The sequence below is a fragment of the Kogia breviceps genome, chromosome 12 (genome assembly GCF_026419965.1).
Source record: "Kogia breviceps isolate mKogBre1 chromosome 12, mKogBre1 haplotype 1, whole genome shotgun sequence".
Taxonomy (NCBI): domain Eukaryota; kingdom Metazoa; phylum Chordata; class Mammalia; order Artiodactyla; family Physeteridae; genus Kogia; species Kogia breviceps.
In genome coordinates this window covers 8,151,155-8,165,427 of record NC_081321.1, presented here as the reverse complement: position 1 = coordinate 8,165,427, position 14,273 = coordinate 8,151,155, and the positions used below count along the sequence as shown (strand labels likewise).

General features: G+C 45.4%; 1 protein-coding gene across 4 annotated transcripts in view; it reads right to left on the bottom strand.

The window, feature by feature from the left end:
- ETV6 (ETS variant transcription factor 6) overlaps window positions 1–14,273 on the bottom strand; it is a 240,936-nt gene that overhangs the window by 47,884 nt on the left and 178,779 nt on the right. For all 4 annotated transcript variants that reach the window (XM_059082644.2, XM_067008733.1, XM_067008734.1 and 1 more), the window contains one exon: window positions 2,256–2,420. In XM_059082644.2, the coding sequence (XP_058938627.1) occupies window positions 2,256–2,420 (165 nt within the window). The remainder of the gene's footprint in view (window positions 1–2,255; window positions 2,421–14,273) is intronic.

Here is a 14,273-nt window from a genome sequence, read left to right as displayed (position 1 = left end):
GCCCACGGAATGCATTTCCGCTGCCCCCTCCTAACCGTGGCCGCGGCGCCACGTGCCGACTATCGCGCCAGCCGTATGCCGCCTCTTTCATCCGTAGAGGGGCTTCCTCACCGCCACCCAAACACACTGAGTTAATGCTGCTCCAGTGGCCCCCACACCCACTCAGTTCCGTCCTTCATGTCCCAGACCAACTTCACCCCTGCTTTCTGGAGGCCCACCAGGCTCTGCTCCCTCCTTCCCCAGCTCCACGTGCCTTCAGGTCCAGCGCGACCCTGGCTCCAACTGGGCGGCAGGCGCCCGTCCAGCCTCCCACGTGGCCCACCCAGCAAGGACCTGACAAAGTGGCAAGGGTGTACTGACAGGTTTTGTGTATCTTCGCTCCCAGCTTTGAGCAGAGAGAACCTAGTTTCACAAGGCAAGTTGAGAGGCCACCGCAGAGGAAAATAAATCAGCGACGGAAAGGAACACCTGAGATATGGTGTGGGGCGGGGAGGCAGATTTACAGAGACTCTGGGAGGAAAGCGTGCCCAAGGTCTAAGTCAAATCAAGTTAAAACACATCACTGTGTTTTCCTCTGTTTGCCTGACATGAGTAATTTCTCCGGAACCCTGAAGACTTAGAGCTCTTTTCCTCCAGATAGGTAACTTTGCCCCTTTGAGTATAATCTTTGAGTTTCCACTGGAACAGAAAAGGGAAGTGTTTTTGCATTAAATTAAAAGGAACTATTGAGCTTCCTTTTAGGTCAGTTTTATTTATTTATTTATATCATTGTTTTACGGTTTTCTTATTCTGAGACTACAGAAAAAAATCAATGACTGAAGACCAAATGTTTCAGGTAGGTTTGTGTCCCTTATAAAACCATAGCAATGATCTGTTTTTCAGCCTTAATTTAAGCTTTCAAGTTTCCATTAACATCTATACTTCTGGGGGAACCTTCCCCTTTATCATTTCCTCATATAAACGGTTCTGCTGCAATTGGGAAAAGCTGGGGCGATACTGTTCCATACACACCCTTATCTTACCCTCTGTGATGGGGCTGCTTCCTCGTTGGCGGTTAGCTAGCGTATTAACTCCTGGCCAGCCTCCAGGAGCAAATCGGGGTGAACGCAGCTGGACACTATGGCAAGACCTCCTGCGGGACCCCAGCCCTCAGTCAAGAAGACACGGTCTCTGCCAGACAAGTTGCATCAAAGTGGGGCTGGTGGTGAGACTTGACAGAGGGAGGGCCCTTCAGTCCTTGAATCGCTGCCCTCAAGAGGCAGAAACGTGAGACCAAAGTTCCCCTTGGACATATGGAGTTCCCAAATCTCTACTTCAAAAAATCCATCAAGTGTGAGAAATGAAGTTGGAAAGTATATTTGAAACCTTACCCACGTCAGGAATATACTTTGCAGGTACAAAAGCTCCTTACTGAATGAAACCTTCCCATGTGGGTTCAGGAGCCCTTATTTTGACAAATCTTTCTAGTTAGATGCATTGCTTGTATTTTTCAGGGGTTCTACAAGCTACAAGATGCATTACTTGAAAGAATTCAGTACTTCTATAGGAAATCATTTGAAGCCCTGGGCATTTGTTTCTAAAGTTGCCTGGGCTACTAGGATCTCCACCTTTCCCAGCCCTTCTCTCTTGTTCCCTCGATTCTTCTTTCCTTTCTACTCCTCCTACCTCAGCAGTGCTCATTCTCCTTCCTCTGCTGTCTTTGGTTATTTTTGTTTGTTTGTTTTTGTTTTGTTTTCTGTTTTCTCTGGCTGCACCAGGCGGCATGTGGGATCTCAGTTCCCTGCCCAGGGACCAAACCCGCATCCCCTGCATTGGGAGTGCGGAATCTTAACCACTGGACCGCCAGGGACGTCTTCCTGTCTTTGCTTTTAACTGAGCAGTTTGCAATCTACACTCACGCTCAAGCATCTCTACAAGTCTTCAGAATCAGAAGGCAGGCAGAGAGAGAGAGAGGGCCAGAATGCATTTTCTTCCTTATTTGGTGGTGCAATGAGATCCCTGAAGTTCCAGGGTCTACAGGTCCAAAGTGGGTTACTTCTAACCTTAAAAGTTTCCCCTGGACCTGGAAATTCTGTCTCTTCTCCCCTCAAACTGGCCTATGTCAGCAGGATCTGTCCTCTACTAAGCTGGGTCACTGTCCTTGCGTTCACGGTGACTTGATGTGGAGCTCTCTTGGGGGGGTAAGTGGTAACAAAGGCCAACTCTGGCTACCAGACTTTCCAGGCTGAGCCCGTGTCCAGGGTCCAGACTCTCACCTGAATGAGGAGACCGGTAGCGAAAGTCCTCTTTGGTCAGGAGCAGGAGAGCTTTGCCATTCATCTCAAATGTGTTGCTGTCAATTGGCCTTAGAGAAAACTCATTTTCAGCCCACTTGAGCCACTGGGCTACGTCATCTCTGCTCCAGTACATTGGCTGCAAGCCTGTTGGAGAGACAGCAAGGCAGAAAGAAAAGAGAGAGAGAGAAAAATAAAGGTCTTGTCAGTTAGACAGTTGAAATAAAGGGAAAAGATTTCCGAATGGTTAATGAAATTGCAGTCTCCATATCTGAAGAGTCCTTAGGTTCCACTCTGAATCCCAGGTAGAACTCAAGCTTCATGAGTGGCAAAGTGCGATATCAAATGAACTTTTTATTTAGAGGCAAAATGGGGGGGAAAAATCCCTTTTTATGTCTTTAAGGAACCGTAGGTCTCATAGCCCTGTCCTTCCTTGCCCGGCTCCAGCTCCAGGGGTGTCTGGATTCCTGGTCTGCCCTGCAAGTGCAGCTGTAGGGCGGGCCTGAAGCACCCGAGGGGACTCAGAGTCATGACAAATGTCAATGTGCTTTAGAGGCGACTTCAGAATCACAGCTGGGGTGGGAGGGAGGGAGGGAGACGCGAGAGGGAAGAGATATGGGAACATGTGTATATGTATAACTGATTCACTTTGTTATAAAGCAGAAACGAACGCACCATTGTAAAGCAATTATACTCCAATAAAGAGGTTAAAAAAAAAAAAAAAAAGAATCGGAGCTGATCTGATTGTAGCCCAGCATCCTTTCAAAGTGAGAATGTTCCAGAGCGGGGCTTGACCTTCCAGAGATGCCAAATAATGAAGTGTTCCCTGAAACTTCTTCCAGGAAGAGCAACTCACTCGCCTCTGGGAAGCTATCAGGCTAGCCTCTGGGAACGAGAGGGCAAGGTAAGGATAAAAGGTCTCTCGCCTGTTTACTGTACTTGCTGATGTCAGAGCTTCCTGGTAGGGGTGGTACTTGAACTCTGAGTAGGTCCAGGAGAGGGTGAACGGGAGGGCAGCCACTGAGGCTGAGAGGACGGCTCGGGCTGGGTCTCTGTCTGGAAGCCTGACTGTGAATCTATGTTTTTATTTGATTTTGCAGTTGTGGGAAATCTTGGACATTATCATTCAAGTGGTTTAGAACAGTTGTTATCGAAGTGTGAGATCCAGGGACCCTTCAGGGCTCCCAAGACCTTTTCGGGGTGTCTAGGAAGTCAAAACTCTTCTCATAACAATATCAAGAGGTTATCTGTCTTTTTCATTCTCATTCCTTCATGAGCATATGGTGGAATTTTCTAGAAGCTACGCAGCATGTGGTATTACAGCAGACATGAGAATCCATCCATTTTCTATGAAGCTAGACATTAAAGAGACTTGCAAAAATGTAAAACAATGAATGCCACTCTTTAACTGATTTCTTTTGGTTTTGGAAAATAGATTCATAAATATATATTTATGTTAACATATACTTGGCTTATTTTTCAGTGAGTTAACCACTATTTTTATATATATTATAACAAACATTTTAAATTTTCAGTTTTAATTTCCAATATGGTAAATATAGATAGATATAAGCCACATGAGCAAAAAAGCTCTTTGGGGTCTTCAATAATTTTAAAGAATCAAAAGAAATCCTGAAACCAAGCTGTTTGAGAACTGAGGGGTTAGAAGAAGCTAGATGCTCGAGAGTGCTTCATTCTCTAAAATAGCGTACGAATCAATAGTTCAGATACAACAGAATCAGTGTTTGCTAAGAGGAGCATCAGTCTAGTGAGTTATTTCGGCTTGCTAAGGAGACTCCAAGTATGTGCCCTGACAGCGTCCTTCGGTTTGATCCTGGAAAGAAGCACCTTTCATCCTTATGTCAGGCATGATAAAGAACTGTCTGGTCTATTTGGATGGGCTGCTTTTCCTCCCGGGTGGACTGGGGAATGGAATGGCTCAGATGTCCTTGAGAAAGTCCAGGGCCTCTGGGCAGGACAACTGGCTCTGTCTTCCAGGTGGCTTCTTTGCAGAGTCTACTTTTAAAGAATGGCAGCTGGCTTCCTTGGACCCTGGGGAAGTCTATTTGAAACTGGTCCACTGTGTAGGGCACCAATAAAGCACTGTGGGCACTGAAATAATTAGAGATGGGCATTGAGAGTTTTTTCCTTAGTTTTTAAGTTTTACGATTTTTTTTTTTCACGTGAAAAAAGGGGCATTGTAAAATAATAACATGTAGTATGTTACTGCTCTATGATCTTTAGAATAAACACAGCCACTAAAGAATTCAAGGTTTTGTTTTGGACTCTTGACTGGGCCAAGAAGCAATGCCTATTAAAAATGGTCCTCAGCTTCCCTGGTGGTGCAGTGGTTAAGAATCCACCTGCCAATGCAGGGGACATGGGTTCGAGCCCTGGTCTGGGAAGACCCCACGTGCCGCGGAGCAACTAAGCCCGTGCGCCACGACTACTGAGCCTGCGCTCTAGAGCCCGCGAACCACAACTACTGAGCCTGCGAGCCACAACGACTGAGCCCACGTGCCACAACTACTGAAGCCTGTGTGCCTAGAGCCCGTGCTCCACAACAAGAGAAGGCACCGCAATGAGAAGCCCATGCACTGCAACGAAGAGTAGCCCCCACTCACCACAGGTAGAGAAAGCCTGCCCACAGCAACGAAGACCCAAGGCAGCCAAAAATAAAATAACATTTAAAAAAGAAAAAAAAAAAGGTCCTTGGGACATGGATGGACTTGGAGGTCCTTATGCTAAGTGAAATAAGGTAGAGAAAGACAAATACTGAATGATATCACTTATATGTGGCATCTAAAAAATACAACAAACTAGTGAATATAACAAAAAAGAAGCGGACTCACAGATACAGAGAACTAGTGGTTACCACTGGTGGGGGTATGCAATAGAGGGGTCGGGGGGTGGGAGGTACAAACTACTGGGTGTAAGAGAGGCTCGAGGATGCGTTGTACAATACGGGGAATACAGGCAATATTTGGTAATACCTGTAACATTTAAGAATTGCGTTTTTAGGGACTTCCCTGGTGGTACAGTAGATGGGACTCCACGCTCCCAACGCAGGGGGTCTGGGTTCGATCCCTGGTCAGGGAACTAGATCCCACATGCATGCTGCAACTGAGGAGGCCGCGTGCCACAACTAAGGAGCCCGTGAGCTGCAACTAAGAAGCCCGCCTGCTACAACTAAGACCTCATGCAACCAAATAAATAATACATTTTAAAAACTTGCATTTTTATAAAGTTTAAAAAAAAAAAGGTCCTTGGAGATAGGAGGTATCCCAGCTCTTTCCAATGACCTTGAAAATGCATATCTGGGATCACAGTGAGGTGTGTGTGGGGGTGTGTGTGTGAAGATGGTACAGCAAGACCTCGACTTTTGAACTGGTTAGAAAAAAACAACACAAACCCTTAGAGTTGACCTCCTACACTCGATGGTGTCACCTCTGAACGGGAACAGCAGAGTGATTAGTTATTAGGGACTTTTCCCTTCTCCTCCTCCTCCACACAAGCGGCAAGAGCACAGGGCAGCCTTTAGGGGAGGAATGTGAGAACCAGCCCAGCGTGGCCTAAGGAACTGCCTCGGGGCAAGAGGGCCGTGGAGCAGAAGATGCTTGGTCAGAAACAGGAAAAAGGCCGGGGTAGCTTATTGGAAAAGGGAGTGCCAAAGCAAATACAGAACCGAATCTCGGGAGGGGAAATGAGAGTGAAATGCTGAAGTTTCTGCAGAGGAGACACTGAAGCGAGGGAGGCGGGTGAGAAGGGGGTGGGGACACAAGTAGTAATTTGAGGTTCTTTATATTCTATGGAAGAAAATACGCATGAGTAATCTTTTCCCTAAATACAAGAAGAGTCGCACACTCCAAACAGCCCTGCCGGTTAAGAACAACTGTTTCTCTTTTCACTTCCCATTAATCTCTCCCACAGCCCGGCCCCCGAAGCAAGCGCAGGCATCACGTGGAAACCCCCTCCCCAGGGGCCGACTGAATGCTTGTGGGCGAAAGGGGACCTGGCGGGTCACAGTCCGTCCCGGGAACACCACGGCAATCCTAGGACTTTGACAAAAGCGACCCCGACAGACTAGGCTACCTGCTGGAGGCCAGGCGATAAACTGATGAGAACCACCGCTCTTCCAAAGAGAGAATGTGTGGACACATTCACCGGGCCGGAAAGAGGTTCGATAAACTTTGGGGTTCAAAGTCAAGTCCCACTGCTGGACCCTTTTCAATTCAATGGAATAAAAAGGTCCTGGTGTGGGATGCGCTCTGCCATTCTAATAGAGGAAAAAGAAGCCTCCTTTCCTCGAACCTCGGGGCCCTAAGGCCTGGGTGTTACAGCCTTGGATGGAGAAGTCACTCCCATCGAATCAGGACCATTTAATTCACTTACTAGTCACCCAGCACCGTTTTGAGCGCTTTATAAACATCAGTTCACTTGACTGCATGCTCACAGTAACCGATGAGAGAGGGTCTCAGTCGACGCAACTAAGGCCCAGTGCATTTAAGGGATTTGCCCAAAGGCACACGACCACAGTGACCAAAAAAGCAAGAGGAGCTGAGATTTCGAACCCGGGGCACTGGGTTTCCGAGTCTGTGCTCTTATCCACCACATTCTGCTGACCCGTGTATCTCCCATCCAGATTCTGAATACAGATGGATTTTCAACATCTACTTGGGATTCCGAAAAGGCTGAGTGAATTGAATCCTCCCCCTCCAAGACTTTGATCCTCGGAGGTTTCTCAAGTTATCAACAGACTAAAAATAGAGCAAAAAACCCCCTGTAGATCCCTGGAGAAACAGATTTATACATGGGAAGAAGAAGGAGGTGTAGGCGCGACTCTGCTTTTAATGCATCCAGGAATAAGGCTCTACCGTCACTAGCTCCTTGCTCACAGGCACTTGCTGTGCACGTGTACACCGATCCCGCGTAGACAGTTGCTAGTGTAACAGAACACGGGCAAGACCAGGGAGGAACGCATAACATGTAACTTGTTTTACAGTTACGTCTTGCAATGGTAGCTCAACAAAGCTGGAGAATATACATGTTAGTGATCACTAGTAAAAGGAAAAGAGAGAGAGACCATTATTCCATACCTACATTATGCTCCTCCCTGTGCACATAACGAGCCTGTGAAAGCCACCCTAAGACCCGCATTTTTAACGCCAATTAATTTCAGAGCATAGTTGAGAAGGATTTTGCACAGAAGTGAACTGCTATGACTAAGAAAATTACTAAGAGTTCCACTGTACTTTTTTCCCCAAGTGGGTCAAGTTCATGGGGCCGTACCCTTCAATGACATATCCAGACCCTTAAACTTCCTTGTGACAGTTCTCCAATTCCACGTTCAAAGAAGCAGCCACATTCATCAGTACACTCTTAGCCTCGATTCAGAGTTTTTGAGTTATGTTTAAACTAATGACGGAAAGCATGCTGCGAGATAGGAGCCTGGATTTTATTCCCAGACCTGCCATTAATTAACATGTGATGCTGGGCCGGCCACTCAGTTTCTCTTCGGTTCAGTGGCTTCATCTGTAAAACGAGGGGCTTAGAGTACGTGATCTCTCCTCCCTTCTGGGTTTAATACGGTCAAGACGCTCCCATTTAACTTGAATCCTAAAACCCAAAGAATACAAGCAGCCGGGACCCTTCTTCTACAGAGCTACTCCATGCTCACGACAATGACCCTGAGATTTTGTAACTTCCTGAAGGCTCCTCTGAATCATGGAAAACACATTAAGTTTCTTTAAACAGAGTTTGGTGCTTACGAGTATTTTTTTTATATTCTAATTCTTGGAAAAGTTATAACCCGGTAACGGCAATAATAAACAACATTTTAAGAAGGTGTTTTCACGTGTCTGACCTCAGGTAATTCTCCAAAACGCCCTGTGAAACCCACCGTAGTCTCATTTCAATTTAACAGATGAGGCAACAGGAGCTCGGAGTCATTACAGGGTGTTGCTGGTTTGCGTAATACTCAATTCAAGCTCTTTTGCGATAGTAAACATTCATCAAAAACACCCTTTTTCCTAAATGTTCTGTATACACAGGAACTGGCTGCAGATTCTGTGGCTTAGAGGACAGAATCATAGAAGACAACCCCTGCTGCCTCTTATTCGTTAGGCAACTGAAGCTGGGAAAAGTTAAGAGACTGAACCAGGATCAAGCTGCCCCGGGTCCCCTGACTCTTTCCAACCTCCCACGGTGGCTCATAACTAGATCCGATGACACGGAACCGTTCCATAGCCCTTGACATGGGGAGGAAGGTTATCACTTCCTTGCTCAGTCATCTAGCCATAAGATGAAACATCCTTCATTGGTCCAAACAGAAGTTCTGTACTGCCTTTTTTAGAGCCTTACAGGCCTGCCTGCCTCCTCTGGAGATGCTATTTGGCTCCCATTCTAAAAGTAGTACCAGAAGCAGGAATAGAACCTTTCTATCTCTGGACAATGTCTTTGTTCATGATAGCTAACAATTATTGAGCACTGACATGAGTCTTCACTACAACGATGATTCCTTCTCGTTTTGTAGAGGAGAAAACTGCCACACACAGTAAATGGAAATGGTGGTGCTGGGATTGAAAACCAGGCCCCAACGCTTAACACCCCACCATATGGATTCTCCAGTTGCCCTCCGTATCGAGGTTCTACATCCAACCGACTGAGGAGCAAAAATACTCAGAAGACAAATTCCAGAAAGTTCCCAAAAGCAAAACTTGAATTTGCTGTGTGCTGGCAACTATTTGCATAGTGTTTACATTGTAGTCACAACAAATTACATAGCATTTGCACTGTGTTAGGTATTATAAGTAATCTAGAGATGATTTAAAGTATATGGGAGGATGTGCGTAGGGTATATGCAAATACTACATGAGTTCATATAAGGGACTTGAGCATCTGTGGATTTTGGTATCTGATGGGGTCCTGGAACCAATCCCCCCATGCGGATACCCAGGGATGTCTGTAACAGCAGACACTTACCAGCATTTACTGTGTGAAAGGCACTGTTCTAAATGCCTTCTGTATGCAACTCATTTAATCCCCACAGCAATCCTGTACAATAGAAACATTCACTATCCTCATTTACAGAGGAGAAAACTGGAGCACTGAGAAGTTAAGTGATGCAGCCAAAGTCACATACCCAGTGGAAGAGCCAACATTTGAACCCAGTTGGTCTATAGCCTGAAGTCCGTATTTATTGACTCCTTGCCTGTCTGTCTAAGGTTATTTGGTGTTTTGGCAGGACATCAAGTTAAATTCAGGATTTAAAGAGAGAGAGAGAGAGAGAGAGGGTAAATAGTTTCAGTGATTGTGTGAACTTTCATGGAGGTTAAACGTGTAGGCACAGAGCACCAGCACGGAAACTCTACTTCCCAGCTGTGTGATCTCGGACAAGTTTCTTAACCTCTCTGTGTCTCACATGCCTCAACTGGAGAATGGGGAGAACTCTCAACTTGTGAAGCAATGACATGCTTGTCCAATTGGCAGATGACATAAAGCTAGGATAGAGTAAGATGATACAAATGATGATTATATAAAATACAAAGGACGGTATTTGGCAGAGAGCAAAAGCACTTAATAGTTATTTACCATTATCATTTTTTTAAATCTCCCCACCCTGCACATATATGGCTGCTGTTTGGAACCCAACTGTAAGAATGTCTATTAATCAGTATTAGATTTCATCTTGCTATTTTCCATCAACATTCCAGCCTGCAGCAGTCCCTCCAGATTTGGACCATCTCCAGTATCATCAACACTTTGTAGCTTCATGTCATCTGCGGCTTTGATTAGCATCTGTCACCTCAACAGGTTACTGACAAAGTGCTGGTTGGGTGAGGGCTGACAGGAGAGCGCTCTGGTGACACACTAGCCACCTTCTTTCAGATGGAGACTGATCCAGTTATTGGCTCCGTTTGGGTACAGGTGTTCAATTATCAACGCATGTAAATACTCTGATATTTGGACTCGACATCTTTCCAGTTCAGCCATACATGGAACCATCTGAAATTCAAACAAAATGCTTTCTCGACGTCCAGAAAGACAAAAACTACAAAGGTTACAGCGACCTTGCTGAAGACGGTGAAGAGAAGCAGCGGGTGGTTGGTTCCTAAGGGGTAACTTTTTCCTAAGCGCTTATAACAACACGTGTGTTTGAAAATCTCTCTTGAGGTTCATCTAAGAGCTATAAACAGCTTAGCTGGTTTTAGTCTGTACATACTGCCTTTTCTCCTTTTTCTACTCTGACTGTCAGGTAAACAGTGGCTCATATTCTTTCTTTTAGTGCCTCTTCCATTTCCCGCAAGGCTTAGGGACCCCTGTCAGTGGCCTTTCACCCTTGTAAGTTCTTTATTCTGGGATGTCATTTGTCTGGGCCAAGAGCCTTGAATTTACGTAGAACAACTTAGATACACTTTTACGATCAGTTCACCCATCTTGGGCTTCAGTTCTCTCACGTCAGTTTGTCCTGCCTGTTTCAGTCTGACAATCACCCTCCCTGATGGAAGAGAGGGAAGAAAGAGAGAAGTTGCCCAGTTCTGTTTGCCACCCACCCCAATCTGCATGCTGATACCACGCTTATTCTTTGACTGCCCCTCCAAACACAGTTTCCTTAAGCACCTCCCATAGTTTTTAGCTCACTTAGTTTTAACATTCTAGATCTAAAAATCTCTCCTTTATATGTTAAATTGTTTTGTTGTTGAGGTACAGTTGATGTATATAATATTATATACGTTATAGGTATATAGTAATCCCACGATTTTTAAAGATTATACTCCACTTACAGTTGTTATAAAATATTGGCTATATTCCCTGTGCTGTACAATATATCCTTGTAGCTTATTTATTTTACACATAGTAGTTTGTATCCCTTCTTCCCATACCCTTACGTTTCTCCTCCCCCCTCCCCTCTGGCAACCACTGGTTTGTTCTCTATATCTGTGAGTCTTGCTTTTTTATTATATTCACTAGTTTGTTGTATTTTTTAGATTCCACATATAAGTGATATCGTACACTGTTTGTCTTTCTCTGTCTGACTTGTTTCACTTAGGATAAGGCCCTCCAGGTACATCATGCTGTTGTAAATGACAAAATTTCATTTTTTGTTTTTAAAAAAATTTCATTTTCAGTAACTTGTTCTTTCATCCACTATATACGACTTTTTAAAAAAATCTAAGCTTATTAGACTGGCACACAGAAAACAGTGGTAAGATAGATTGGCATGATCTTTCTAGTAAATAACTTGGTGATAGTTTAAGAGCCCTGTAAATGTTAACTTCTGAGAATCTATCTTAAAATAATTTAGGATACAGAGAAATCGTTCATGCACAAAGATGTTCACTGCAGTGTTATTTTTCAGAGTGAAAAACTGGGAACATCAATAAGGAAATAGTTAAGTAAACTAGAAACAACATCTCTGGTAGAAAATTATGCGGCCAATAACATAATATTTATAAAGAGTATCTATTCATACGGAAGATCACGAAATAGCATGTGTGCATATATACTATAATCTCAAACAGCTTACAGAAAAATATGATAATGCAACTTAAAAATATTAACAGCAACTGTCACTCGAGTTACAGGTGATGTTTACTATCTCCTTCTCATTTTTTATTTCCCAATTCTATTAAACATGTGTTACTTTCATATTTAAAAGGATCTATTTAAAACCTGAGATCACCAGAGAAGGTCCCCTCATCAGCCCCATCCGATTCTTTAGGTGTCTTCCTCCCTTGTCACGCCCTGTGCGTGAGAAGCTGATAGGTCAGAATTTCATTGTCAAGAGCATCCTGATTCTCTAGACTTGGTTTTAGCCCCTTTCAGATCACGCACCCATAGGTAGTGTTCCCCTCAGTTTAAGTCATTTCCCTTCCTCAAGTCAAGAAAACACATCTGCTCATGACTTTCAATTCCCTACCCAATTCCAAGATGATGTTTTCATTCTCACCGAAATTTCCATCATTTCTACTTCGCCAGCCAATTCCGCCTCATTTGTCAGACATGTGTCCAAATTAGCAGTGCCCCTCATTTGCTGCTTCTACCTTCTGGGAGATCAAACTGCTAACTGGTAGGCGCATGTGTTAAGAGTTAAAGCGTGCATGTGTGTAGCTGAAGGTGATTTCAGCGATTCTCACATCACGCTTGGCACACAGCGGCCCCCTGGTAATGCCAGACTGTTTGGCCAAAGAACCCCAATACTAGCACCCCACCTTGGGCCAGCTATGCAGCCTGTCGCTGCCACGCTCTTCTACCAACATTCTCACCACGTGGGACACTTCTGATCTGTGCAGTTCACTGCCATTACCAGATGCTTCTCAGACAGGTTGGGACCTGGGACCCACTGCTGCAGTGCTTGCACCTGGAGAAGCGTCTCAGGGAGCAACAAAATACGAAGAAATTATAAGGGACTAAAAATAACTGCGTGCATGCGCAGTTGGGGTAAATTACGGACAACGAGATAGAAAAAGACCAGAAAGCCCAACTGCCACTTCTGAGGAGCTCGGAACAGAAGCAAAAGGTGTCGGCAGCCAAAGCGGGGTACCGCGCATGCCCCCTGCACTCAGCACCACAAAGGGGCGGGCACACGATCTAAGCCACGCCTCCGGCCCGACCCCTGGACACACCCCTCCCCTCCCCCCATATAAGGAACGAGCTCGCCTCCCCCCCCCCCCCGAGAGAGTAAGCAAGCGAAGCTGCTACTTCTTTTCACTCCCCACTGCTGCAGCCGGGGCCCCACTAAAGCCTTGCCTGAATTTCTCGTCTGGTCTCTCATCAATTTCTATTGATTAAGGAGGCCAAGAACCCTGGTGGTGACACTTCCACATTCATGGCATCCCAGCAACTATTCTGTGAGGGAGCTAAGGTTGGCACAACTGTATTTGCAGAAGAAACGGAAGCTCAGAGGGGTTGAGGGACTTTCCCAAGGTCACACAGTGGGCCTCAGACCAGAACTCCAGCTCCTGGTCTTCTGTATAGGTCGTGAACTTCCTCTGGGTCAAAGGAAATAAAGGATATAAAAGCCCCTTGCACTTTAATGCACTATAAAAAGCACTGTAAAAATGCAAAAGAATTAGGGATAATAAATCGTAACTCAACTGTGGCAGGTTGAGTTGCAGGTCTGGTTTAGCTGCAGATCCAGAACGCCGAGCCCTTTCTGACCTCTGCAAAGGGGGTGCAGTGGGCAGGGTTTCTTAGGATAAATAAATGCTCCAAAATAAAACAAAGTATCATCAGGGCCTGTTAAGCAGCCCAGGGGTCTTTCCTGACTCCTAACCCTTCCCCACAGGCCGAGTGCCCCCGGCCCACACTACCCACACCCGGGTAGATTCTGACAAGCTCCGGCATTCCCGTTCCTCTGGGTCTGCCTCTAGCTCTGGATGTGTTACTTGCTCAAGACCGCTCTCAGCACACAAATCCTGTCACTAGGGGACGTTCCAAAACATTTCCTATTTTTTGTCCTCAAGGTACCCTGTTATCTCAGCACTCCGTGTCCAAGGGGAGCTTAGAAGGTTATCCTGGGGTCTTTTCAGCTAAAACCCCAAGAGCAAGAATACTACACATTCATGTTTAGATCCAAAGTCCTATTCTGTTCCCTGGAAGAAATTTTTCCTTCTAAACTTCATTTTGTGGAGTTTTCTGGCTTTCACTCAGTTTTAGCCACAAAGGGGTTTTTATCAGCACACCTGCTGACAGCGACACTGGCTCAGGGCCACCTACTCATTCTGACAACCGTGAGTTAGACCATTCCTCCTCATTTCTGCCTTCGGGCAGCAAGCCCCATGTGGAGAGAGGCGTGGAATATTTTAGATAAAAACCTGGGTTGTGGAGTCAAAGAGTCCCGCGTTCAAATACTGGTTCTGCCACCTGCCCAGTAGCCTTGGGTAAGTTACATCTCTGAACCTCAGCTTCCCCGGCAGTCGAATGGGGCCAAGAATAGTACTTACCTCCTAGGGCGAATTTAAATATGTTGTGAGATAACCCAAATAAAGATTCTGCACC